Source organism: Talpa europaea, assembly GCF_964194135.1.
Source record: "Talpa europaea genome assembly, chromosome: 9".
Taxonomy (NCBI): domain Eukaryota; kingdom Metazoa; phylum Chordata; class Mammalia; order Eulipotyphla; family Talpidae; genus Talpa; species Talpa europaea.
In genome coordinates, this window is record NC_140076.1 from 99,559,379 (window position 1) to 99,585,632 (window position 26,254).

The 26,254-nt window shown below is 35.7% G+C and overlaps 1 protein-coding gene across 2 annotated transcripts in view; it reads left to right on the forward strand.

Annotated features, from left to right (window-relative positions):
• Positions 1-26,254, forward strand: part of SNX7 (sorting nexin 7) — a gene marked incomplete at both ends in the record, with an annotated part of 80,997 nt that overhangs the window by 5,326 nt on the left and 49,417 nt on the right. Inside the window, 4 exons of one of the 2 annotated variants that reach the window (XM_084243507.1) lie at positions 15,567-15,749; positions 21,319-21,429; positions 22,093-22,257; positions 24,261-24,459. In XM_084243507.1, the coding sequence (XP_084099633.1) occupies positions 15,567-15,749; positions 21,319-21,429; positions 22,093-22,257; positions 24,261-24,459 (658 nt within the window). The remainder of the gene's footprint in view (positions 1-15,566; positions 15,750-21,318; positions 21,430-22,092; positions 22,258-24,260; positions 24,460-26,254) is intronic. The other variant, XM_084243508.1, reaches the window with a different exon arrangement.

The following is a 26,254-nucleotide window of genomic DNA, read 5'->3' on the forward strand; positions in this document are numbered from 1 at the left end:
GTTTTTTAGTTCTGTACTACTCAAACTGTCTAGCTGCAGGTGGCTATTTCTGTTTAAATGTAAATTATTAAAATTAGATACCTTTGAAGTTCAGTTCCCAGACACATTGCAAGGGCACAAAAGTCACTAGTGACTGCCATGCTAGACAGACAGATATAGAACATGCCCTGCATTGCAGTTCTTTTTGGCTAGCAGGAGCCTCCTAGAGAAGGAGGGGGTGAGGGAAGAGGAAGATGAAAAGCCCTCAAGTTCTTATGAGTCGAATATATGGTCATGAATAGAATTAAAACAATAAGGAAATTTCAGAATTAGCTTGTGAGCCCTTGTGAAGGAACTCTGTACAACATTCATAGTGTTCAGTGGCTAAAAGATCAGTATACAAATGACAAACCATTGAATTTAAGTAAACACCATCTTTTCAAGGTCACTGTGGAGTATTGAATTGTAATCTGAACTGTCCATGCCACTTCTGAAGTTCCATTCCATCCTCTGTGTTAAAGAAGTGACAGTCAGTGTCAGACAATGGGAAAGGGATTGTCTTTCTCATGTGCAGGTGTCAGTGTCCTGTAATTGATTCTTTGGAATACCGATGAGATAGACCTTGAGGGCTAGTCTGGCCTCAGTAGAGAAGGCTGGAGTACATCAGCACTGTCTTCCCTTGCCGCAGGCAGTGGGGAGGCCTGTAGTAGCAACAGTCATGCCGCGTTTTGCCAACCTGAAGGAGAATGGTATGTTCTGGTAACAGAAAGGCTGAGGAAGAACAAAAATTAGTTACATTTTTGAAAAAATGTAGGTTATTTCTATCACCAATTTTGTTTAAAAAAATTGTGGGTTAATTCTAGCGACAATTTTATGAAGGGTCATTACGCCCTGTGTAGATGGACTAAATTTAGACTTGACAGGCAAAACTAGAACCACTAGGTAAAAATATGTGGAGACAAATTTTAGATCAATTTAAGGAAGTTTTTTTTTTTTTTTTTTCCCTAATTGAAGGTTCAAAAACAAAAGGGATTACTCAGCCTGGTCATGTATTCTGTCCCTCAAAGTGTTCTAGACAAACTGGATGACTAACTGTCCCAGGGGAGAGGCAGGCACAGCAGTGGAGCAGTCCCTTCCCACTAGTAAGAGACTGTTACAGATGGAATTGTGACTTACTAAATTTAACTACAAGAGCAGTGGAAAGTCTTAATTAGATGGTCCTACTCATCCCTTCAACTTAATCCCTAAATTGAACTGTGTTCCACCATTCTCTAATTCTTTTTTTTTTAAGTTTATTTTTTTATTTTTATTTTTTATAGAGGCATGTTTTATTTATTTGTTTGTTTGTTTGCTTGTTTATACATGCACTGGGTACAGTCAGAAGCGCGGGAGGGTGAGAGAATTCACCAGAGCCAGAGCGAGGAGCAGAGCAGGCAGAAGCGAAGTACACTGCTGAGGGGAGCAGCGGGTGGCAGGAGAGGTCTGCGCCATGTGGGACCCTCCTCTGGTGGCCGGGGAGCAGCCGGGGATTGAACTGGCGCTGCAGAGGCCGCGGGCAGCTTCGCAACCCAGCGCTCAACCGCTGCGCCACCGGGGATGCCCCATTCTCTAATTCTTATATGCATCTTCTTATCCATTAAATTTTCCATTTGGTTCTGTGCTAATGATGTGACAATTCCTCAGGCATCCAGGATAAAATAGTTTGTGTTATTGTCTGTTTATCCCGTTCATCCCTACATGCTTCAAAAGTCTCCTTTGGCTTTATCTGCTTATTGTCTCTAGTATTAGTGCCTTCTCCCATACCCACTGCTACAGAGTGTTTATAGGTAACTAACCTCTGAGGACTGTGAAAATGGTTTTATAAGGTCTTCATTCTTCTAATCTTCTGCCTCTAGTTTATCCTATGTACTTATGCAAATTGATGTGTCCAGAGTACACAGCTCTGATCTTATGTTAACAGACTCTCTCTTCTAGAGTCTTACTACTCAAAGAATGTTCCAGAAGTCTTATCACATCACCAGGGCACCTGTTTGAAATACAGTGAATCAGAATCTGCATTTTAACAGAATACCCCAGTGATTCATTCACACCTTACTATTTGAAAAGCCCTGATGTGGCAGCACTGTCTAGATTGTTCCACTTGCCTCTATGTGAGATTACTGCATATTTTTCTACTTTCATGTAATTGTTGTTGGGTCAACAAAACAAAATCATTTCCATTGTTCATGGTTCCTTTTAAGGCTGCCTCTTCCCTAAGACTGCTGTTCATTTCCCAGATAAAACAGTTTTTCTCTACTCTGTGCTCCCTAGAGTGTTTTGAATCTTATAACTTTTAATATATATTGCCTTATATTCAGAATATTTATTTTTACTCTTTAGACCTTCATTGCTTTCCTATCCCAAATAGATTAAACTCCTAAAAAGCAGAATAGTAGGAACTGGCACATTAATGAACGGCATGGCCTGTGGCTTCTTTTCTCTGTATATACCCTATTATCACAGTAATTTACTAATGATGTTTGTATTATATTGGCCTTTCCTATCTAAACCAAATAGATACTAAACCAAATAGAATTAAAACAAATTGGTCTTAATAAATGGGGAGTAGATGTTATTACCAGATTATGCAGGGTGATGTTGATCATCAATCCTGGATAAAATCTCCTATTTAAGATTGTAGTAGAAGACATAAACAAAAAACATTAAAAAAAAAAAAACAAGGGAATCCCTTGGAGACCTTCTTTTACTTAGAAAATAAATCCTTTTAAGCTATTAGCACCTGTCTCATTCAGGGGTTGGTTACAAGCAATAATTGAAGCCAACTCCATCAAGAAAGGAATGAAATGGTGAATATTAGGTGTCTGACAAAATAGATTTGAGGGCAGGAAATGCAGAAGCAGAAAGGAATGGGCACTGCAGAAACTATAACCAACATTACCAGTATATTTGGAAAGGGATCATTTAGGCAAAACAGAAGAACATCCATGGGGCCCTATAGGAAAGGGAAGTACTGTTCTTTTATGCAGACAACAGTATTTCATTTATTTATCGCTCAATTGCAAAATTATTGCAAACAGTTTAGGGAAATGATGTTAAGAACACCAAATTTGAGTTTATTTTAGCCTTAAAAATATATTCCATTCTGTCCTAATGGTGGAATTTTATTTTCCCATACTTAAAGTTCTGATAGGATGTTATGGTATAACCAATTATGCTCATTGCTATGGCTTTATACATGGCTAATGTGATCAAAAGGAACCAGATTCGACAGCTATGCAGTTTTAGTATTTAAACTTTATTTTATTCATGAACGTATTTGTTACCTGAACTTTTCCAAAGAGGGATCTAAGACTCAAAGTGAAACATTCTAAGATTTTAAGGTTTTCTCCATAAACAAGTGAAAAGTTCCATACTTTTACTATTCGTATACTATATAATAGAATGTATTTTATTCTATTTGAAATGGAATATTAGATTAACTTTGGTACTGTATATCAATCATGCCGGTTATAATGTTATCTGTAGTGTTAATAAACAAGGATACAGTTACAGAGTCAAAAGTTGTAACAGATATATAAAAATTAGTAAACATACTTAGGGTAGAGCAGAAGATTAAACCAGTAGTTTTTAACATTGAAGCAAATAATTCTATCCTTTTTTTTTTTTTACTGTGAGAAATACTTTGCTATGACATACTTTTAAATTGTTTTAAACTAACTTTATTGAGGTATAAATTCTAGGTCATAAAAGTTACTCATTTGGGGTGATTTTTTAGTAAATTTACTGAGTTGTACTACCAGTTTTAGAACATTTTCATTTTCCCTCAAATATCTGTCATGTCATTTATAGATAATTTTTCCTCCCAGGGATTAGCAACCACTAATTTATTTTCTGTATCTTTAGATCAGTCATTTCAGTACTTTTCATCTGAATGGAATCATATCGTCTTCTGTGTCTATGGTTTTTCTGTCAGCACCATATTTTTGAGATTGATTTTTGTTGTAATTTTATTCATTTTCTGATATAAGAAATCATTTTTAAAGTGAAAAATAGAATTCAATCATTTGAAATGAAATTTTAGGAGTTGAAATTTAACAGAATTTTAATTCTCTTAAGAATTAAAATGAAAACCTTATGTGTCACCAAAAACAAATGATACAATCTTAGTCTATAAATCTTCAAAATTAGAAAAAACTTTAATGTGTTCTTTTATATGGCTTACTTGATTAACAAGATTTTTCTTGTTACCTGTCAGCTGAGTGGAGTATAGTCCGGGCTTTCACTCCACTTTGTGTGTCTTCTTTTGAGGATCAAGACTGAGGAACTACCCCTACTCGAGGCATGCTATTCCTGTGGCATAGGGAAAAGAACATGAACACTGATGAAAACAGCAATCAATGTTCCCAAATCTGCCGCCACATATGCCACTGTCCAGAGCAAGTCACTGATCGAATCCATTGCTCTGGGCAACTATTTTCTTTACATAAGGAGGCACTGAAAGTCATCTGACAGTTGACCTGTCATCAGCAGACAAGAGGTTCATGGGAGGAACCCTGCTGTCTCCCTTATGGTTTTGTGGCAAATGGCACAGAGTTTTGGGCAGATGGCATACTGGCCTTTTCTGAATAAGGAAAACTAATTTTTTCTAAAGACTGTTAAAAACAGAGTGTTTTTCAATAGGCAAAAATTTACCCAAGTATAATTGAGGTAAGTGGAAAGGCATCAGTCATGATTGATAACCCCTGTTTGCCCAATGCTTATGAGTATGAGCATATAAATCCCTAAAAATCTCTGGTTGTGCAACAATGTCTTACTTTGGGATTTTCAGGTGTAAGATTCATTTATCATTGAGTTCTTACCTCTGTGTTTTCAAGAAATGTGAATACTTGCAGTTTGGACACAGATGAGTTTTGTTGGCTATACCTTCCTCCAAACCTGATCCTTTCTGGTCCTGCACATTCTAAGACCTTCCCTGCCTTAGACCATGTTGGTTCTCGTGACTGGAATTCTTTTCCTCAGTGTTTTTTGTGGTCAACTCCTTTTCACATTACCTCCATAAAGACAACTCCTCTAGTGGCTCTGTCAAAAGCATTCCTCTTGCTCCTTGCCTTAGCCCTTTAACCCAGCAACCCACACACTACTGTCTTTGGAACTTAATCCTTACTTATCAACATTTAATCATCTCTACAATTATCTTTTTTAGTCTTTCTTTTTTTTTTAATTACCTATTACCCTCTCCCTCAACTTCACAAGCACATGCTTCCTGATAACAGGAGCCATGTGGGTTGTCACCCTGTGGTATCCCAGCCCAGTCCCTGACACGTGGTTGACATTCAGTGGCCATTTGATAAGTGAAATAAAACTGCTACAGTAGGTGTTTCTTGTGTGTGCATATGAATGCGGTAGTGATAGTGTGGTTGAGTCTGCTCTGATTTTGAGAGCATTGTTGTCATCTCCATAGCACAGGTTTATTTATCTGTAAAATGTAGACAATGTTCACTGTGTTGTTTCTATGAGGTTGTCAAGTCAATTAAAGGAAATGATGTAAGTATATGGTGTAGGCACAGTTCTTGGCACTTAGAAAACTCTTAAGTATTTGCTAATATGTAAGATTAGTGTTTTTAACTTGTTTTGAAAGTGTGGGGGGAAATTTAAGAGGTACAATACTTTTCATTTGAATTAACTAAAGCATGTGCTTTGCATTTATTGTTGTTAAAAGAATCTTACCATTGTTACCATTATCCTCTTCAGTGGTACATTATGCATGTGGCTTTCCCCCTTTGAATGAGTCATTATGTTACAGGGCCACCTCAAAAGGAAATGGGATGGTTTGAGTGTGAATCCTCATCTCTTAGCTAGAAAAATAACTTAGAACAAGACTCACCTGCAGCCACACAGAGGAAGGTTAGTACAAGGTTTGTTTACAAAGGGGAAAGGAAAAGATGGGGCACGTTGGAAAAAAGGAGAGAGAGATTAGTGGATGAATGCATCCTGCTGGTAACACTCTGAGCTGGCACCCCAAAGAACACAGCTCACATGTGTTCAGTTTTATACCAAGCTTGGCTGCTTAACTCCTTAGTTCCCAGCAGTCTGCCCCTCTTCAGGAAACCAAGAGTCATGGCAAATTCATGGCATGATGGGATTTGTAATCCTTGGCACCTGGGATCTCTTTGGCATGGTAGTGGGGACGGAGCCCATAAAACATTAGTGTGTGGAGTTCATTCAGGACATACTCTCCCCCCAACAATTACATGTATCTCTACCAATCTATTTAGAAATACTAGGCTATAAGAATATTCTTAGTACAGTTGCTTTATTGGCCATTAGTACTTCTGATATATTATAACCATATGTTAAGTCTCTTCAGAAATGTTCTGTAAGTTTGTTGGCTGGGCTAGATATCAACGCAATTCAGAATATCTACACAGTCAGCACTTTCTATTAGGGAGTAGTCTTAATTTGCTGTAGGCCAGAATACATTTTAGTATTGCTTAATAAATATACTACTAACTGGTTGTACTCCTTAGAAGCCATTTCTTAGTATATTCCTGAGTTGGGTCTGGAGTGTTACTCCCCATAGAACATACATTCAACCTCTGCAGTGTTCTGGTTAGAATAATTATTTTTCCTGGCTTTCTCTGCTTCTAGGCAATCATCACTAAATCCACAATAAGTGCTTAACTGAGGTTATGTTTCATATCTGTATCCAGTATCCAAAACTTATTTTTTCCAAAATTTTCTTCTCTTTTTCCCCACTCACCACATCCCTTATATCCCCATGGTTCTTTCTCCCTACCCAGCCACCCCCAAACCTCAGAAAACTCATTATGTTTATTGTGTCCTTTAGTTTTTACAGGTATTTTACTTCGTTGAATCATCTGCTATGTAAATATCGGATATTTGTCTTTGTCATTCTGACTTCCTTTACTACACATTTTGCTAGCAATGGCAGCATTTTTGTCTTTGCATGTGTCTGAATAGTATTCCATTGTGTCACATACCACATTTTCTTGATCCAGTTGTCTATCAATGGAGATTTAGGTTGTTTCCCTGCCCTAGCTGTTGTAAGTAGTGCTGCATCCCAAAATTTATTTTCAGACAATTTCAGTTGTCCCTTGTGAATTTAACCGTCATGGTTTTAAATATCTTCGATGTGCAATAACATTACATATTACTGAGGCACACATATAAACTGTAGCAATGGTTTGGAGGATACAGAGTACCGACTTTTGTCTTTTAACCTTCGCATTTTACCTGATTTATTTGTCCTTGCTTGCATGTGCAATAGCTTTCACTGTTGCAGTTAAACACATTAATGGTGAATGTGTGTGTATCTGTATATCTGAGTATATAATAATGGACCTAAAAATGCAAATGCTAAGAATCTGAAATGTACATATTTTCTCCTATATCTGCCAATGGTACTTTATTTGTATTTCTGTTATTTAAAGTTTCATGAAAATCCTGAAAATATCAATGGACAATTTTCATAATCAAGAGTATAACTTTTCTATCTGAACATGCCTTTTTAAAACTTTTATAATTATTTTTGCTATAAGAATCTGAAATGTACATATTTTCTCCTATATCTGCCAATGGTTCTTTATTTGTATTTCTGTTATTTAAAGTTTCATGAAAATCCTGAAAATATCAATGGACAATTTTCATAATCAAGAATATAACTATTCTATCTGAACATACCTTTTTAAAACTTTTAAAATTATTTTTGCTATAAAATAAATTCATGTATACAAACGTATACCTGCCTATGTACTTTATCTGTTGCTAAATATTATACAACTCTCTGTGAAATATCTGTAGCATAAACAGGGGCAACAAACAACCTCTGGCCAAATATGATCAGCCTAATTTTTTACAAATGTAGTTTTGTTGGCATATAGCCAACTTACATATTGTCCATTACTGCTTTCACATTACAGTCAGATGGGTAATTGTGACAGAGACCAGATTACCTTAAATCCCAAATTTGCAGTCTAATCCTTCACAGGAAATATTTGCAGACCCCTGATAATAGAATATTACAATCTGTATATCTGCATCCACCACTCAACTTAAAATAAAACAACCCAAAATTTTACATTCCCCGTATGCCCCTCCTCAACTCTCTTTCTGTCTCCTTAAGATAATGAGAATTTTGTATTTATCATGTTTGTTTATTATAAAAGTTTATATATATGCAAATATTTTAAGGATTGATGCATATTTGGACTTTATAAGTTTAAGGACCTTTTAAAAATGATACCATCCTGTGTGATCCTTCTCTGATTTGCTTTTTTCCCTGCTAATTAGTTTATGTGATTTGTTCACTATTCTTGCAGTTACTGTTGTGTCATTGCTGTGCAACATGTGGAAACTTGTATATACAAGTCTTAAGTATTCATTTTTCTGTTTCCAGTGTTCTGTTTCCATCAACGATGTCTTGAATGTGCTTGTACGTCCTCAGATTTTGTGTACTAAAATAACTATATAGTAACTACAGAAATTGATTTATTCTTGCTTTAGATTTCTATTTAGCTTCATGGGATACTGTATAAAGTGACTACTCTCAGGGACCAGGATCATCATATCATATCTTGATGTACATCTGACTTAATGGCAATCAGGAGGTCAGATGTTGGGTCCTCTACTTAACAGCAATATAGTTGGAATGAGTAATTTTACCTCTGTATTTTCTTATCTAAAAATAGGAGATAAAGCGTAGCCTCACAATAGTATTGCTACCTGATTAAAAAAAAGGGAGGGGGAAGAAGTAGAACATACTCTCTAGGGTTTTGTAAGATTTATTTAAGATAATTTCCATAATGCCTTCAAGCAGCCAGTGTGTACATCATATTTATTATTGTCTTTTTATCATTTTGATTCTTTTTGATCCGAGGTGAAATATAGCCTCTCTGATGGATTACAAGTGTGAAACTGAATCTTAGAAAAGTGACCACGTTTCACACAACTGATGTACATGAAAATGTAAATTAAGTTTAACCCTGCCTGACCACAGGAACGTTTTCCTCTTAATATACCACAGCCTTTTTTTCTGCCAGAAGGAAAAAGTATATCAAAATTACATAAAAAATTTCTGTGGTCACTATATAGCTTTGTGGTGGTATATACTGAGGAAGTTCAAGTACATTTGAGGCCATACTGCTGGAAAATAGAAAACACTAGAAACGAAAAATGAATGAATAAATTATGGTATATGCATACAAGGGTATATATTCTGCATAGCACTGGAAATTATGTCAAACAAGATTAGGGTGTTGTATACCCATTTATAGAACATCACACAGGCTGGCTTTTCCCCCAATCACATTTTCAAGTTCCATGGAAGGCCTTTCTAATTTTTTATTATTATTATAAGCAGGCAGATTGGAAGGAGTTGTAAACCAAAACACAGCTGCTGAGTCTAAATTTAGGCCCATCAAGATGAGTGTCCCTCATAACGACATGGTTTCTCAAACTCTTTCCACTTTAAGTTGCTTTTTTACCAGATGTCTGTTGGTGTACGTGTTTCTTGTGCATCAGCAATTTTATTTGCATGGCCTTTTCATGCCAGTATTCTGATTTATCACACTTCTCACATTGATTTTTTCCCCCTCTACTTGTGAAAAGAAAATAGCTGTTTGTGCACAGATGGTAGATGCAATTTAGTATTATCAGAGTAATTCATGTTATATTTATGAGATGCTCCTGCGTAGCATTTTAGTGAGGGATATTAATGGAGGATACTCTTAGAGAGGTGACATCTCACCTTTTAACCTACTGTTTTTTGGTGTTTATCTCTGGAATTACTCAAATATTGGCAAGCAGTTGTTTTAAATTTTAGCTATATATTTTATTTCTTTCAGTGGTGGAACTTTGGAACCATCTAATAGCACTAAAGACAGGAGGCAAAAATTGTTTTCAGAAATGACGAGTTTATTGGTAACCAGTTTAAAAGAAAAAATGAATGGTGCAAGGGTGGAATATTCCTTCTTTCCTACTCGTTTCCTTCCTTTTTTAATTGTATACAACTCTATGTATAGACATACTGCTAGTTTGCCAAGGCTCCCATGGCCAAGCACCACAGATTAGGTGTCTGAAACAGAAATTCATTATCTCACTTCTGGAAGGTACAAGTCTGAAATTAAGGTGTTAGCAGGATTGGCTCTTTCTAAGGGCTGTGAAAGAAGGAACTGTTCCAGCCATTTCAACATGGCGTAGAGATGGTCATGCCTCCCTGTGTCCCTTAACATGGTCTTCCCTCTGCAATGTCTCTGTGCCCTTTTTATAAGAACACTGGTCATACTGCATTAGGCCTTATTCCAGTGACTGCATTGTTTTGTTTTGTTTTGTTTTTTTTCCAGTGACTGCACTGTAACTTGATTATAGAGACCCTATCTCTAAATAAAGTTATATTCTGAGGACCTGGGCTTAGGACTTTAGCATATTTGAGGAAGACACAGTTCAACCCATAACATATCCTGACAATAAACCAAAATTATCAACAACAAAAAAAAAGCCTTGCATTTAATTTGAAAGTGAGTTTGCAGTAAATTTCAATATCATGTTAATAATTATAATGTCCATTTATTTCAGCAAAATAGCAAGTAATTTTATAGTGGATGTGTTGTTGGTTTGGAGTAAGGATAAAAGATAGTAATTCTTGAGTAATTTAACTTCTCTGTTACATAAATTAAAATCTCAGCCTGAAATCATCCCAACATTTTTTGTTGCATAAAAGAGAGAGAGAGAGAGAGAGAGAGAGAGAGAGAGAGAGAGAGAGAGAGAGAGAGAGAGTTTATTTTCATTATGCAAGGTATTGGAAAAGGTATTCAGTATTATTTAAGAAGTAGAGATTTACTACATAGATGATCAGCCTTTTGCTTTAATCTCTTAAACAAAAAGATGTATTTTCGTGATGTAAAAGAGCATAAGATAATGGACATAAATCCAAATGCTAAGAATGCATAAATGAGACAGAGTGCGACAGAACTAGCAGGAGAGTGAGGCAAACATATTGTGGAAGGGAGACCTTTGTTCTGAAAGAACACATTTCAGTGATCTGTTACTCCTAAAAAGCATCAACCACAAAAGGTTATATGGAATTTTTTTTGTTGTTGTTAATTGCTTCTTTGGATCTTGTTAAACATTTATTTTCTTCACTTATTCCTGTCCAAATGTAAATCTTTTAACTATTGTCAGTATATTTTCTTTCCCTTTTTTAAGTGAATATAAAACACTTTGGATAGTCAGTGTTATTGAGGTTTTAAGAATGTTTTTGAGTGATTCATAGTAATTTCAATCCTTCTAACTGAAATCTTGGATGTTGCTAAATTTCAGCCTGTAATTTTCTTCCTTTGCAGGATATTGAAGCGTATTTCTATGACACCACACTACACTCATTGGAATTGTGAGCCTTTGTAAATTCATGCAGATCTTTCCACTCTACAAAAGGATGCATTTTAAGTAGAAGAAATAGAATGCTAAATTATGTAGTAGGTAAAAGAAGTGGGTTGTGGTGAGTTAAGAGGTTGACAACAAAGAATGCCAAAGCACATGGTTGTATTCAATGCCAGTGAAATTTAAAAGTACATTTGCCCATCAAATTAAAGTTTGTCAGCTTAAAAAACTAGTATTTATATGAAATGGTTATTGAGAGACTTTTGTACATGCTAATTGCACATTTAGTTGGATCCTCTAAATTCTGTTTCTAATGGCTGCTTGGTATTCCATTGTGTTAGCATCTCATAATTTATTTTGACAAGCCCATTTTAATGTGATTTCAGACATCCTTTAAAATTTTCTATTTAACTGTGCAGCTTTGATGAATTTTTAAAAAAGTCAAATGTAATCCAGAGTCTTCTGCCAGAACGGTCTAGACAACTCTTTTTGCTTATCACAATAGTTCTACTGTCTCTGAAACATTGTGTACAGTGTTGACTAACAATTTCAACATTTTTTTCAAAATAATGTATTCTTATTTTAGAATATTTACAAATACAGAAACTCACATGGGAAAATATTAAGCTCAAATAGCAGTCCCAACATCTGGAATAACTTCTGTTAACTTTTTGTGTGTGTCACTTCTAAGTTTTAACATCTGCACTTTTCTTTCTTTGCTCTCCCCACACCAAAACTTTTTCTCCTACCTTCTTGTCCCTATCATACACATACGTAAGTACACTTATACACATTAGAATCTTGTGTATACAAATTTTATAAACTGCAACTTTCTCTTAGTAAAGTACTGTGAACCTTTGTTCAAGTTACTATATATTTTTCTAAAACATTAGCTTTAATCTCTTTTTTGTAGTCTAACATATGGATAGCCTTTAATGTATCTATCAGTAAAGGCTTTTGTTGCAACCATTTGTTGCCTCTCTGTTTTGTGTATCTAATTAATCCAACTGTAATTTGTCTTCTAGTGCTTGATCCAATTCATGCCTGTATGTTTCCTTTTAGAAGTCACTTTGTAATCACAATAATCTGAACCCTCTAATCTAAATAATCATTGATATTATTGTTGCTTCCTTTGTCTACCATAATATCTTTTGTATTATTGCATTGAAGAGGATTACCAATTGCTATATGACAGTTCACCAACTAACTTTTTAAAATACAAGATTTATTTTATTTATTTATGCATAAAAGAACTGGTGTTGTAGTTCAGAGGTGCAGGGGGTGAGAGGATTTACCAGAGACACAGTAAGGAGCACAACAGGCGGATCTACTGAAATACACTGCTGAGGGGAGCAGCGGGCAAGACAAGAGAGGTCTCCTGTGCCATGTGGGTTAGTTCCCTGGCCAGGAATCGAACTCAGGCCACAGTGGCTGGCAATAGTGCTGAGATTTTAACCCCTGCGCCTCCAGGGAGGACCCTCATAAACTAACTTTTGTATGGGATTTTTTTTTTTTTTGCAAAAAAAAAAGAGAGTTCATATTATGATTAAATCCTTTTCCATTTATAGTACCATAAGAAAGCACCCTTTCTTAAAATATCAGAATTTTGCTATATTATGCTTATTTGCTTATACTATGCTTGATACATTTGGAAGTTGTGTTACTTTAGCCTTTGAACTGGAAGAGATTTTTGGAGATTTTCAAGTTCAACTCCTTAATTTAAGCTAGAAAGACTGAATTAATTGTTCAAGGTTACCTATTTAGTCAATGGTAGAGAGAGGACTAAAACCCATTTTTCACTGTCAACCAGAGAATTTTATTTAGTTCTCCTTTCATTTAAATTACTGTTTTTAGATCCTATTTCTTCCTTCATAGCATATGCCTATATTTTGGAAAAGTAAAGAAGTTTCCAAAGAATGGGTGCCTAGGAAGTCAGTTTTTAAAATCCTTCATATCTGAAATGACTTTGTTCTACTTAAAATTAGAATTTACCTGGCTGTATATTATAGAAGTCTGCATGGAAATATTTTCTTCCCAAGATTGTGAGATATTATTTTATTGTCTTTCAGTTTCCGGTGGTGTTACCATTGAGATGCCATTCTGATTTCTATGATTCCTATTGTATTTTACCTATTTGTAGTCTTTGTGGACTTTAAGAATTTGAAAAAATCTCTGCTACCATGATGTGCTGTGGTGATGGATGCTTGTAGAAGTACTGTCTGCTGTAGAAGTATTGTTCCATTCATTTTGAGGAGGTTTAATAATCCCTATCAACCTGGAAATACTCCAGTTGCAAGAACAACTTTCTTCTTAGTTTTTTTAATTCCTTTTATTTAGGAACTGTCTACTTAGGTTGTTTAATTTTTTTTTTTTAGAATTTATTTATGTATACAAGAGCTGGGGTGCAGACCAGAGGTGCGGGGGAAGAGGGGGTAAGAGGATTCACCAGAGACAGAGTGGGGAGCAGAACAGGTGGATCTACTGAAATGCACTGCTGAGGGGAACAGCAGGCAAGACAGGAGAGGTCTGCTGCACCATATTAGCTCCCTGGGTTATCTCCTGGCTGGGGATTGAACTTGTGCTGCAGTGACTGCAGATAGCTTCATAGTACTGATACTTAACCCCTTGTACCACCAGGGGGGCCCTAGATCATTTAGTTTTCAAATACTTTCTCAAAGCATTTGCACATCATACATCTGATAAGTGGCTTATATCCCAAATGTACAAAGAATTGATGCAGCTGAATGACAAGAAAACACATATCTCAGTCAAAATATGGGCAGAATAGCTAACTAGACACTTCTTCAAAGAAGACATACAGATGGCCAATTGACACATAAAAAATGTGCTTCATCACTTATCATCAGGGACATGCAAATCAAAACCACAAAGAGATACCGCCTTATACCCTTGAGAATGGCCCGTATCAACCAGACCAGAAACAACAAGTGTTGATGAGGAGGTTGAGAAAAAATAACTCTCATACAACTGTTGGTGGGAATGTAGACTGGTCCAGCCTCTATGGAAAACAGTATGGAAGTTTCTCAAATTTTTAAAATTGATCCAGCTGTGATTCAGCAATTCTATTCCTAGGTATATAAAGAGTGCAAAAATGTCGATTTGAAGGGAAATATGCACTGCTATGTTCATTGCAAGTGTTTTTTACAATATCCTAAGTCTGGAAACAACCTAAGTGACCGATAAAAGATGATTGGATTAAGAAGATGGGCTCTGTATGCTCAGTAGAATCCTGCTTAATTGTAAAAGAAGATGAATTTTGCCATTTGTGACAACATGAATGGAACTCTCCATTTTGCTTTGCACACTCGAGCTCAGAAACACCTCAGAAAGTATTCTTTGGGTTTTCTACAAAATTGGGGATGATACATCACCTGATTGCTTGGGTTTGGTGATGGAATCTGCGGTTCTGGCTCTTTTGTTTTGTTAGCTTTTCAACATCCTCCAGATTCAGTTCTTCTAAAACCCAATGTCCACAGGTTTCTGGTGCTTCTAATTCTTACTTCTCTCTGGGGATTTTCTGTCATAAATACACCTTCATCTTTCTAGTTTATCCTTATTTCCTAGGTTTATTTTTCAGCTAACTCTTCATTTCCATTTTATTTTTTTCATTTTTTTAAAGATTTATTTATTTATTTATACAAGAGCTGGGGTACAGGCCAGATGCACGGGAGGGTGAGAGGATTCACCAGAGCCAGAGCAAGGAGCAGAACCGGCAGACTGATGAAATATACTGCTGAGGGGAGCAGCGGGCGACAGGAGAGGTCTAAGCGCCATGTGGGACCCTCGCCGGTGGCCGGGGATCAAGCCAGCACCCAGCGCTCAACCACTGTGCCACTAGGGGAGGCCCTTTATTTCCATTTTATTAATAGCTACCTGTTGGTAATCAGATTTTCAGTTTCCAAAAGGAAGTTCACTCTGCTCTCTCTCTTCTTTTTATCTTGACCTTTTATCCCATTTTTTTGTTGCATTTGTTTCTTTGATATTATTTTTTTAAGTGAGATTTTAAGATGAAGCTGAGATAGAAATATGGGTTCAACATACCCTATTTAACCAGAAGTCCACTTATCCTTCTTTGTTCTTAACATTTTATTACTATTGGTGGTGTCTAGAAAAGGAGGATTTTAACTTTTTTTTCTATTGACAATAATTTTTGAATGTGTTATTCTCAGGATGCCTCATTTATGGACATAAATTCATTCAGCCCTACAATGCCAACATCCCCTTTATCCATGATCAACCAAATCAAGTTTGAAGATGAGCAGGATATGAAAGATATCTTCATTACAGTCGATGAACCTGAAAGCCATGTCACTACAATTGAAACTTTTATTACTTACAGGATTATTACTAAGGTAAATATTTAATGATTATTTTCTTGACTATAGGTGTTGTCTTTGATTGCAAAAAATAATTTCATAAAAGCAAACAGCTTATATGTGAGATAAAGTGGCTTATGAAATACATGCATTGTCTAATAATTCAAGGACCTAATAGTTCTAGAACCCAAGTATCCTTAATCCTAGAACAAGTCTAGAAAAAGGCAGTTTACTGAAAAAATAAAACAACTATATAGTATAGTTATTGGATTTTTCATAAACATTTATGTAATAGCAGCCTGTAAAAATTCTACTTATATGCTATAAAGTTTTCTTTATGAAACCTCATCCTATATCTCTTTTGTAGTACATTTCTTTTGTAGCTAAAAGGTTTGAATCATCTTCCTGTAAACATTTCTTCTAATGTAGCCTCCACACTTAGCTAGTTGTGTTTCATAAATATATTGATATGTTTTTGGGTGTGTGAGTGTATACACCGAATCTCTTTACTTAAATTTTTTAAATTCTTCCTAGGCTTCTCATTTCCTACAGAATAAAGTACGAACTCCTTGTATGACATATAAAGAACATCTCTTACTCCCTACTTTTAATTCTGACCCCTTCTTGTAGAACTGCTTCTGTTTCCTGAGTATTCTAGGATATTTCTTCCTCATGACTTTGCATATGTTCTTCCATTTGTGTGGTATGTCCTTCCCCTTCTTTGACAGATGAACTACTATTTATTCGTCAAGACACAACTCAAAAAGATGCCTTGTGAAGTCTTCTCTGGTTGATCACTGCCTGCTTCCTCCTGCCCCTGCTGGCTAAAAAGTCCTTTTCTGTTTTCTCATACTTTTCTAACGAACTCTTCAAGAATGTAAAACATTGGAGTTGGTGTACAAAGACATTAAAAGCATGTATTTCATCCTTCTAAGCCTCAGGATTTTTTTTTTTAATCTGTAAAACTGGAATGATAATAGAACTTGGTTTTGTAGTTTTCTATAAGAATCGATTTAGTATAGCTGATCAATGGGAAACACTCAGCGAACACTTAGCCTGATACATAGTAAGTGTTCAATAATTGCCACCTACCTGTATGTGAGAACTATGTCTTTATTTGTATTTATTCCCAATATATCTGTGATCTTCTCAAGAAAGGTAATTGTATCTTAAGTTATCTGTAATTTCCAATGCAATCCTTAGAGTATTGTAAGTAAGCAATTTCACTTTTGGGTGAATAGAGTGTAAAAGTTTTAGTATTACAGTCATATCAAGAGACTGTAAAATAGTATAATATAGAGTTAAATCTTGATTCTTCCTCTTCTTTACTAAGTACCTTTAATTTAATTAACATTTTATGTTTAGTTTCCTCATTTGTGAATGTATCTAACAGTAATAACGTCATAGGGTCTTTGAATTAAAAAAATAATTGAAATAGCTTTGGTTTATAACTTTAGATAGGTTTCAGGTATACAACATTATAATTTGACTGCTGTACCTAGTACATTAGGAATAACAGAAAAATTTTATTTCCTTCCACCACCGTACAGTTGATCCCCTATCTCTGATTTACCCACCCACCATCCCAGCATTTTGTTCTCATTATCTAATAATAATAATAATAACCAGCATTTTGTTCTCATTATCTAACATACTGATTTTATTTCTTTATGTTCCACATCTGAGTAAAGTCATACAGTATTTAACTTGCTCCATCTGACATTCCATTTGGCAATGCCCTCTAAGTATACCCATATTGTTGCAAATGAAAGATTTCATTTTTTAAATAGCTGAGTACTATTCCATTGTGTATATACCACATCTTCTTTATCCACTCATTCGCTGTTTCCAAATCTTAACAATTGAAACTAATGCTATAGTGAATATAAGGATGCGTAAAATTGATTTGAATTAGTAACTATTGAATCTGTTAATACAGACATAAGAATAAAAACCAGATTTCTTCTGTTACTACTATTACAGTCATCTATCGTCATCATCCTTCCTATCAAAGAATTTATAAAACTGAATTATTTTCTCATTGTTTATCTCAGAGAGATACCCTTTATAAACCATCATAAGAATTTCATCCTCATCATGCACATACAATTACTATGAGTTATTCATATTAACATCATACTTTAAATGTACTGCTCTTATAGTAGTTACAGCAGTAATAAAAGTATTAATATTACAGTGTGTTAAATTAACACTTGGGATTACTTTGTACCAGACAATGGTCTGATCACTTTATTCATATTAACTCATATAAAATAACAATCCTAGCGCCTAGATGCTGTGATTTACTACTGTTTTCATGAATGAGGACACTGAAACTTAGTTATGTGCCCATTTGCACAACATAGTGATTGAGCTAAGGACTTAAACCCAGACAGTTGACTTTCATGCTATACATGTTTACTTTTTGATTTTTGTGCATCTGTGTGTGGTTGTGGCAAACTATTTTCCAATTTAACTATTATAAATATAAACTAAATTCTGCTGTTCTTCTTCCAATCACTTACACTGTGTTCTAATATAAAGACTATACCTATATGTGCTAAAATATGAATTTCAGACACATACAAACATTTAGTATATGTATATTATCAGTCATAGTCTTATTCACTTACCATAATTTTTTTTATTCCACAAAGTTTTATTGAGTGCCAATTATATCCCAGGTACTATATATTTTGAGACTACATCAGTAATTTAGATGAATGTACCCTCTGCCTTCATGGACCTATTAATCTGGGGGGTGATGTATTAAATAATTATATGTTTAATTATTTAATTATAGTTATGTATCCTATGAAGGAAAAATAAAGAATTTTATGAGCATAGGATATCCCATTTTATTGGAGACTCAGAGAAGGCTTCCCTGGGAAAGTTTTAATTTTATAAAAATTTATATTCATGGACATTAAGATTAAAAGGCAAATGACAATCTTCTGCATAGGACTGCTTAAGTATAACTTGATGGCAAATAATTATGAATATCAGGAAGCTCATGTTCTTGGCATCTTTCCTCCTTATGAAATTTGCCCTTTATTCGTTAGGTCAAAGTGTTTGAAGAAGACTGCTCTAAAAAGTACTTTGCCTTTTGAAGATGTAGAGATTTTCCTTCCCTTGGTGCATATAGAAATAAAACTGAAGACTTAACAAGCGTCTTTCCTCCCACATGCTCATCGTGAAGACAAACCCCTAAGTATCTGTCACTGTGCAGTAAAGGTTAAAGTCCATCCCTGATTCTAAGATGCAGTTTCTAAATCCTCAGTTCAGAATAGCTGTTTACATTTCACCAAAGGTTGGTGCTTGTGGAATGAATGCATTTAGGGGTGTAGGTAAATCCATAAGTCCCCAAATTCCCAACCTTTGTGGTTGGACATGAAAAAGTAATCACCATTTACAATATTGTTTCCATGGAAAACTAACTCCAGATTAACAGCACTGTTCTGTGTGCCACATGAACTTCTGAGAACATATGTTCTCTTTATAAGTTGGAGATCTGTCATCAAATTCACTTATTCCTAGAGTTAGATGCTTTTATGTATCTTCTTAATGACCAAATTTGGTCACATCTAATGGGACAATAATTATAATATCCGCAGTGGGGAAATAAGTAATGATCTGAGCAGACTTAGAAATACTCTCATTCATATATGTAACATATATACATGAATACATTTCTTATATCTTTGAAGGAAAAATTCTTATAGTAGGAAAAAAAGAACATACTGTCCTTGAGATTTGTACTTATCCTTTGTTTTATTCCTCTGTTATTGTAGTATATTAAAGAACACTTAACACCAGAGTGATGTGGCCAGAATCACCCAGTTTGACTTGATTTTATAAGTTTCTTTTGCTAGAATTTATATCAGATTGTTTTATGTTTGCTTAAATTGGAAACTGATGGGCCTCCCCGGTGGCGCAGCGGTTGAGCGCTGGGTTGCGAAGCTGCCCGCGGCCTCTGCGGTGTCGGTTCGATCCCCGGCTGCTCCCCGGCCACCGGAGGAGGGTCCCACATGGCGCGCAGACCTCTCCTGCCGCCCGCTGCTCCCCTCAGCAGTGTACTTCGGTCCTTCTGCCTGCTCTGCTCCCTGCTCTGGCTCTGGTGAATTCTCTCACCCTCCCGTGCTTCTGACTGTACCCAGTGCATGTATAAACAAAACAAACAAACAAATAAATAAAACATGCCTCTATTTAAAAAAAAAAAAAATTAAAAAAAAAAAAAATTGGAAACTGATGGTGAACCTGTTCATATGTACCTGACACAAGGACATATTCAATAGTATTTTTAATGAATGACACTAAACTGTGTTTGCATGCACACATATACATATCTAGGACTCATGTTTATGTTGTTAAATTGTGCTTCTATTAAATTTAGTTTGCCTAGTTCTAGCATTTCTGTAACTTCTATCATTTTCCTGATAGTTAAGATTTTATATTTTGTGAGCATCTAGTTTCTTAATCTTCTGTATCTTATTTATTTTCACCTTTTTCCCACAAAAATAGTAATGTTTTACTAAAGTTTATAGTATAATATTCTAAACATTCATTTGAAATAATGAACATAGGAAGGTATAACTTTTGTGATTAATTTAAATTGCATCTTTGACTTGAACTGCTTAATTTTACAATTGTGTTTATCCATGTGGGTAATCAGTTTCTGCTGAATGTGAACTATGTATGCAGTGCATTAGTCCAACTTTGCTTCTCCAGTAAAATTTCAATTTTAATGTTCCTGCATATAATTTTTAATATGCAAAGGCTCAGTTAAAATAAGGGTGGGACTAACTATTTTCTTATGAGACGTGAATGTACATTAGGTAATCTGCTTTTGTATTTGCCTTGGGATCCAGGCAAAGGAAGTGAGTTGATATTGTACTCGTGTTCTTCTTGTCATATGTCTTGGCATAGATTGTTAGTTTGTTGAGAACAGATATTTTAATATATTTGCTTAATTTGGGGGAGTTTAGGCATATAACTCAAAATAAAATTCCTTGAGAAATGACAGGAACATTTTCTTTTCACATCAGATATCCATTAATAACATTTTAAAAAACAGTGGTAAAATCATTCTGTGAAATTTTCATATACTAAAAGCAAATTTTAGCAAAGCAATTCATTTGGACCAATTCCAGGAAAACATTTTTTCTCAGTTACGTTCAGGTTATTTTCCAAATTGCAAAAATAGGACTTTCCTCAAATTCTGAATTCTCATGAACTTGAAAAAAGAAATATATTTGAAGCCTAAATTCAGAACACACTTTCTTTTTAACAAGAAAGTCATGCCAAAGATAATAGTAGTTAAAATCTTGTGGAAAGCAGATGGTTGCTCTAAGACAGATTTTTCAGTTTGGATTTGAAATTTGAGCATGGTGTTTGCTTTCTTTCTGGAAATACTGGAAAGTTTGCTTTGTTTCATCTGCTACATGAATTGATGATAGCAAAAAAAAAAAAAAAAGCAAAGGCTGACAAACACTGAATAATTAGAATTTGTTAATTTTTCTTAGAGACACATTTATTTCAGAATGTCTAAAATAACGTTAGGCAAATGTCTTATGTTGCATGTGCTGTTATTTTCTCCTTTCCTTAGACATCTCGTGGAGAATTTGACTCCAGCGAATTTGAAGTTAGAAGGCGTTATCAAGATTTCATTTGGTTGAAGGGGAAACTTGAAGAAGCACACCCCACTCTAATTATTCCAGTAAGTTTACACTTTTTTTCATAGAATAACTGCCATTTTTGTCTTGTGAATTGTTAAATGCCAATAACCTAATTTCAGGCCTTTTAATTTAATGTGATTCATTAACTTAGAAACTTATTTCAAAAATTTTCAAATCATTTCATTTTGTTAAAAACTATCATTAGGAGGTTAAAATAGATTTGTGGGGTTTTTTTTGTTTTTAAAGATTTATTTTTATTTATTTATGCATACAAGAACTGGGGTGCAGGCCAGAGGTATGGGGGTGAGAAGGATTCACCAGAGACAGAGTGGGGAGCAGAATAGGCAGACCTACTGAAATACATGGCTAAGGGGAGCAGCGGGTGAGACAGGAGAGGTCTGCTGTGCCATGTAGGTTACCTCCCTGGCCAGGGTTGAACTCATGTTGCAGTGACTGGTGATAGCTTGATAGAGCTGAGATTTTAACCCCTGCATCAATAGGAAGACCTCTAGATTTGGTTTTTAAATACTATTGTAATATGTTAAAATTCTGTAGTTTTTGATTCTAGTATTGTGGATTTTTTAAAATTTGTTTTATGAGAAAGGAACACGTGTTTAAATAGTCTCTGAAAAAAGGAAAGTAGAATCTTTATAATCTTGTGTCACATAATGCTCAGGTAACCTAAAATACTTTTATTGCCTCAGCCTTTGCCAGAAAAATTTATAGTCAAAGGGATGGTGGAACGCTTTAATGATGACTTCATTGAGACACGCAGGAAGGCATTGCATAAGTTTTTGAACCGAATTGCTGATCACCCAACTTTAACATTTAATGAAGACTTCAAAATTTTTCTTACTGCGCAAGCTTGGGTAGGAAATTTTGATTTATTCTCATGTAATCTTTTAGTATTTATGTGTATTGTAGGTCATATGCTTCCTCTAGTTTACTTTTATAAATGAGTCAGTGGGCTCTTGAATTTAAATTGATCTTTAAAAAAGTTGGCGAGATATCCATCAGATATAACCCTCTGGCAAACCTACATATAAACATTACGAAAGTCTTATATTTTCTTCACTAACACACACTCACATTTCTCTTGATAGCTTTTTGAAAAATGTCAGGGTACTCCTGGCGTATATTGCAAGTACTGAACATATACAATGTGTTTTTTTTTTTAATTGACACTGTTTTGAATAATATTGAGTCAGAGTTTTTTAGGTTAGAGTAAGAGTTTATTAACTGGATGGATGGATGATAGAATTTCCTTTTATTTCCTTCCAGAAGCTACCTACCTGCAAGTCTAAAATCTAGTAAAAGAATAAAAACTTTATATCTTCCTGTTTTGTTTTGTTTTGCTTTTTCTTTTCTCCTATGAAGGTAGACCTCAAGGAGGATATTGGGTGGGACAAATGGTCCATATGGAACAATAACTGAGCAGCATTGAGTTTTATAATCTCCACTGTTGCCAAAGTGACAGAAGCTAAGAAGTTCATCTCAATCTTGCAAATAGTCTTGACGTTTGGAAGTCCTTTATGACTTTTGCAAAATGAATTTGTGTACTGACTCTGGAACCATAGAAACTGTTAGAAATATTCTGCACAGTCAAGAGTTATAGTAACAGCTTTCCAGTGACTTGTCGTCTGATAATATTTACTCTATCAAATGTGCACACAAAATCATATTGACTTGGAAATAAGTGTACTACATATATGTATATATATTACATATACTTATTTTCTCTAAGACCTTTTGGAAAGATATATTATTTAATATTTGGGTAAATAATACACAGTATTATTGATAGTCAATGTTGTTTATAGATTGTGTGTGAGACTCTTCACTTTTGTTTGATTAAAACCTATTTTTCAACATATGCTACAACTATTATCAAAACCCATTGTCCTTTTTTTTTTTCCTGTTTAAAATGTCATACTTTTGAAGGTAACCTTTTGTGTAGTGTGACCTCTTATAGCATTTCTTCTGTTTTGCCAGTCTGTAGCTATCTCTTCTAGGCTAACTGTAAAACAGCTAGTTACATAACATTAAAAATCTACGTTCAATTTTCTAGTGGGGGTAGTGTCACAGTTTACCCACTTTAGTTGGTCAAAAAACTGTAGTCAGAAGTATCTATTTGCAAACTATCCTTGTGACTTTAAGAAAACAAAGCAGCCTAGTCTTAGATGTGCATTCTCTGTGATCAGACTGAGTCTCTGATCCTTGCCACCACTTAACTGCTCTTGGCCTTAAACACATTCCTTAACCTTCTTGTGCTGCCCTTCTGTAAAATAAGGATAGTAACCCTACCCGACAGTGTTGTATGAATTGTTGTATATGTGTATACACACATATATACGTATATGCATGCATATACGTATATATGTGTGTATATGTGTCTGTGTACATATATATGGGTATGGTGACTGGAACATATCAATAACAAGTCTTGAATAAATATTAACTACTATTATAACTGAAGTTAATGAAATTTTTCAGTTTTTCAGGAAGTAGCTTAGACTCTCAGGTACCTTCTCTCAATTATTTTTTCATAAAAATTTCAATAAAATAATTTTGTTTTGAAATATAGTCTGCATCTTATATCATCCTCTTATCTTCACCAGTGTGTCCTTAAGCACTTTTCCTTTTCTTAAACCATATTCTTTTAAAGATCCATGTTCTGAGAAAGCTTGTCTACATGTTTAACACAAGTACTTTGAAAAGAAGTATTGACAAGGAGATTGAGACCTTGCGAAACTCACCTGCTTCAAGCTAACATACTTGAAACATTTTATTATTCTTATAATTCAGGATTTTTTTGATAGGTCTTGGAATATTGTTTGCTTCAGCACAAACATTTCTCTTTTTTTGTTTCTAGGAACTCTTGTCTCATAAGAAGCAAGGGCCTGGATTGCTCAGCAGAATGGGCCAGACCGTCAGAGCTGTCGCGTCGTCTATGAGAGGAGTTAAAAGCCGCCCGGAGGAGTTCATGGAAATGAACAACTTTATTGAAATATTTAGCCAGAAAATAAATTTGATAGATAAAATATCTCAAAGAATTTACAAGGAAGAAAGAGGTGTGTGGAATCACTGCAGTGGGATTTCAAGGCTGCCCAATCTCTTACAGATCGTCACATTTGCTGGTATAGCGAGGCAACATGGACTTAGCACTTTGTTTTCCTTCATTATTAGGATTTCACCCCTCTGCCCTTGCACTATTTCTGTTTTACCCATAAGAGCCCTTAGCTTTTTTTTTTTTAAAGATTTATTTATTTGTTTATGCAAGCACTGGGTACAGTCAAGCGCTGGAGGGTGAGAGAATTCACCAGAGCCGGGAGCAGAACAGGCAGACTGAGGAAATACACTGCTGAGGGGAGCAGCAGACGTGGCAGGAGAGGTCTGCTAACCATGTGGGACCCTCGCTGGCAGCTGGGGATCCAACCAGTGCTGTAGAGGCTGCAGGCAGCTTCGCAGCCCAGTGCTCAACCACTGTGCCACCAGGGGAGGCCCAAAACCCCTTACCTTTTTTTTGTTTTTTTTTTTGAAGGAGTAGAGATGCTTTTTTTTTTTTTTTTTTTTAAGATTGATTGATTTATTTATACAAGCACTGGGTACAGTCAGAAGCGTGGGAGGGTGATAGAATTCACCAGAGCCAGAGCGGGGAGCAGAGCAGGCAGAAGGACCGAAGTACACTGCTGAGGGGAGCAGCGGGCGGCAGGAGAGGTCTGCGTGCCATGCAGGACCCTCCTCCGGTGGCAGGGGAGCTGCCAGAGATCGAACTGGCACTGCAGAGGCTGCGGGCAGCTTCGCAACCCAGCGCTCAACTGTTATGCCACCGGGGAGGCCCACCCTTACCTTTTTAATCATACTTGTTTTAAATTCCTGGTCTGATAATTCCAACTTCCTACTAAGGTTTGATGCTGATGTTTGCTTTGTCTTTTTAGATTGGGTTTTTTGCCTTGTGGTATGCCTTGTAATTTTCCTCTAATTTTTTTAAAAAGATTTTATTATGCATACAAGAATTGGGGTACAGGGCAGAGGTGCGAGGGTAGAGCAAGAGGATTCACCATAGACAGAGTGGGGAACAGAACAGGCACATCTACTGAAATACACTGCTGAGGGGAGCAGCGGGAGAGACAGGAGAGGTCTGCTGCACCATGTGGGTCAGCTCCCTGGCTGGTCAGGGATCGAACTCATGCTGCAGAGGTTGCAGATAGCTTCACAGTGCTGTGCTTTATCCCTTGCTCCACCAGGGAGGCCCTAATTTTCTTCTTGATAGCCAGACTTATTACTGGGGAAAAAGGAACTTCTGTAAATAGTAATGTGATGATGAGGTGTGGGTGGAGGGCAAGTGTTCTCTGATCTTGTATGTGCTCTAAACTGTGAACTTCAGGAGTGTTTCAGTTTCTATCAATGTTTCAAGAAATAGGATTTCCATATTTCCTGGGGATTATTTTTGGCACAGGTACTCTACATTAGAATCTATCTACATATGGCAGAGAGATTTATCTCTGGAAAACAGGTCCCTTTCCCTATATTTTTATTAGTACTTCTTTCCCCTATTTTCTATTTTTTGGGTAACTACAGTGGACTGGAGTTGAATATCTTAATTTCCCTAGATCAGTTAGGTTCTGGAATACTCTAGCAGGTTAGACTCTGCTTAGCTCCTTCCCCCTGAGGGCTGGCCTTGTTAAGAAGACAGAGTATTCTGGTTATTTTAAAATGATTTGTTTCTCTTCTTCCTGTCAGAAACGTGTCAGAGTGATTTTTCTTGGATATTTACTGGGGAACACAGAGAGGTGGGGCTGGGTAAATTCTACAATATTGGGGGATTCCCACTATGACAAGGTCACCTAGGAATTTTACATCTCA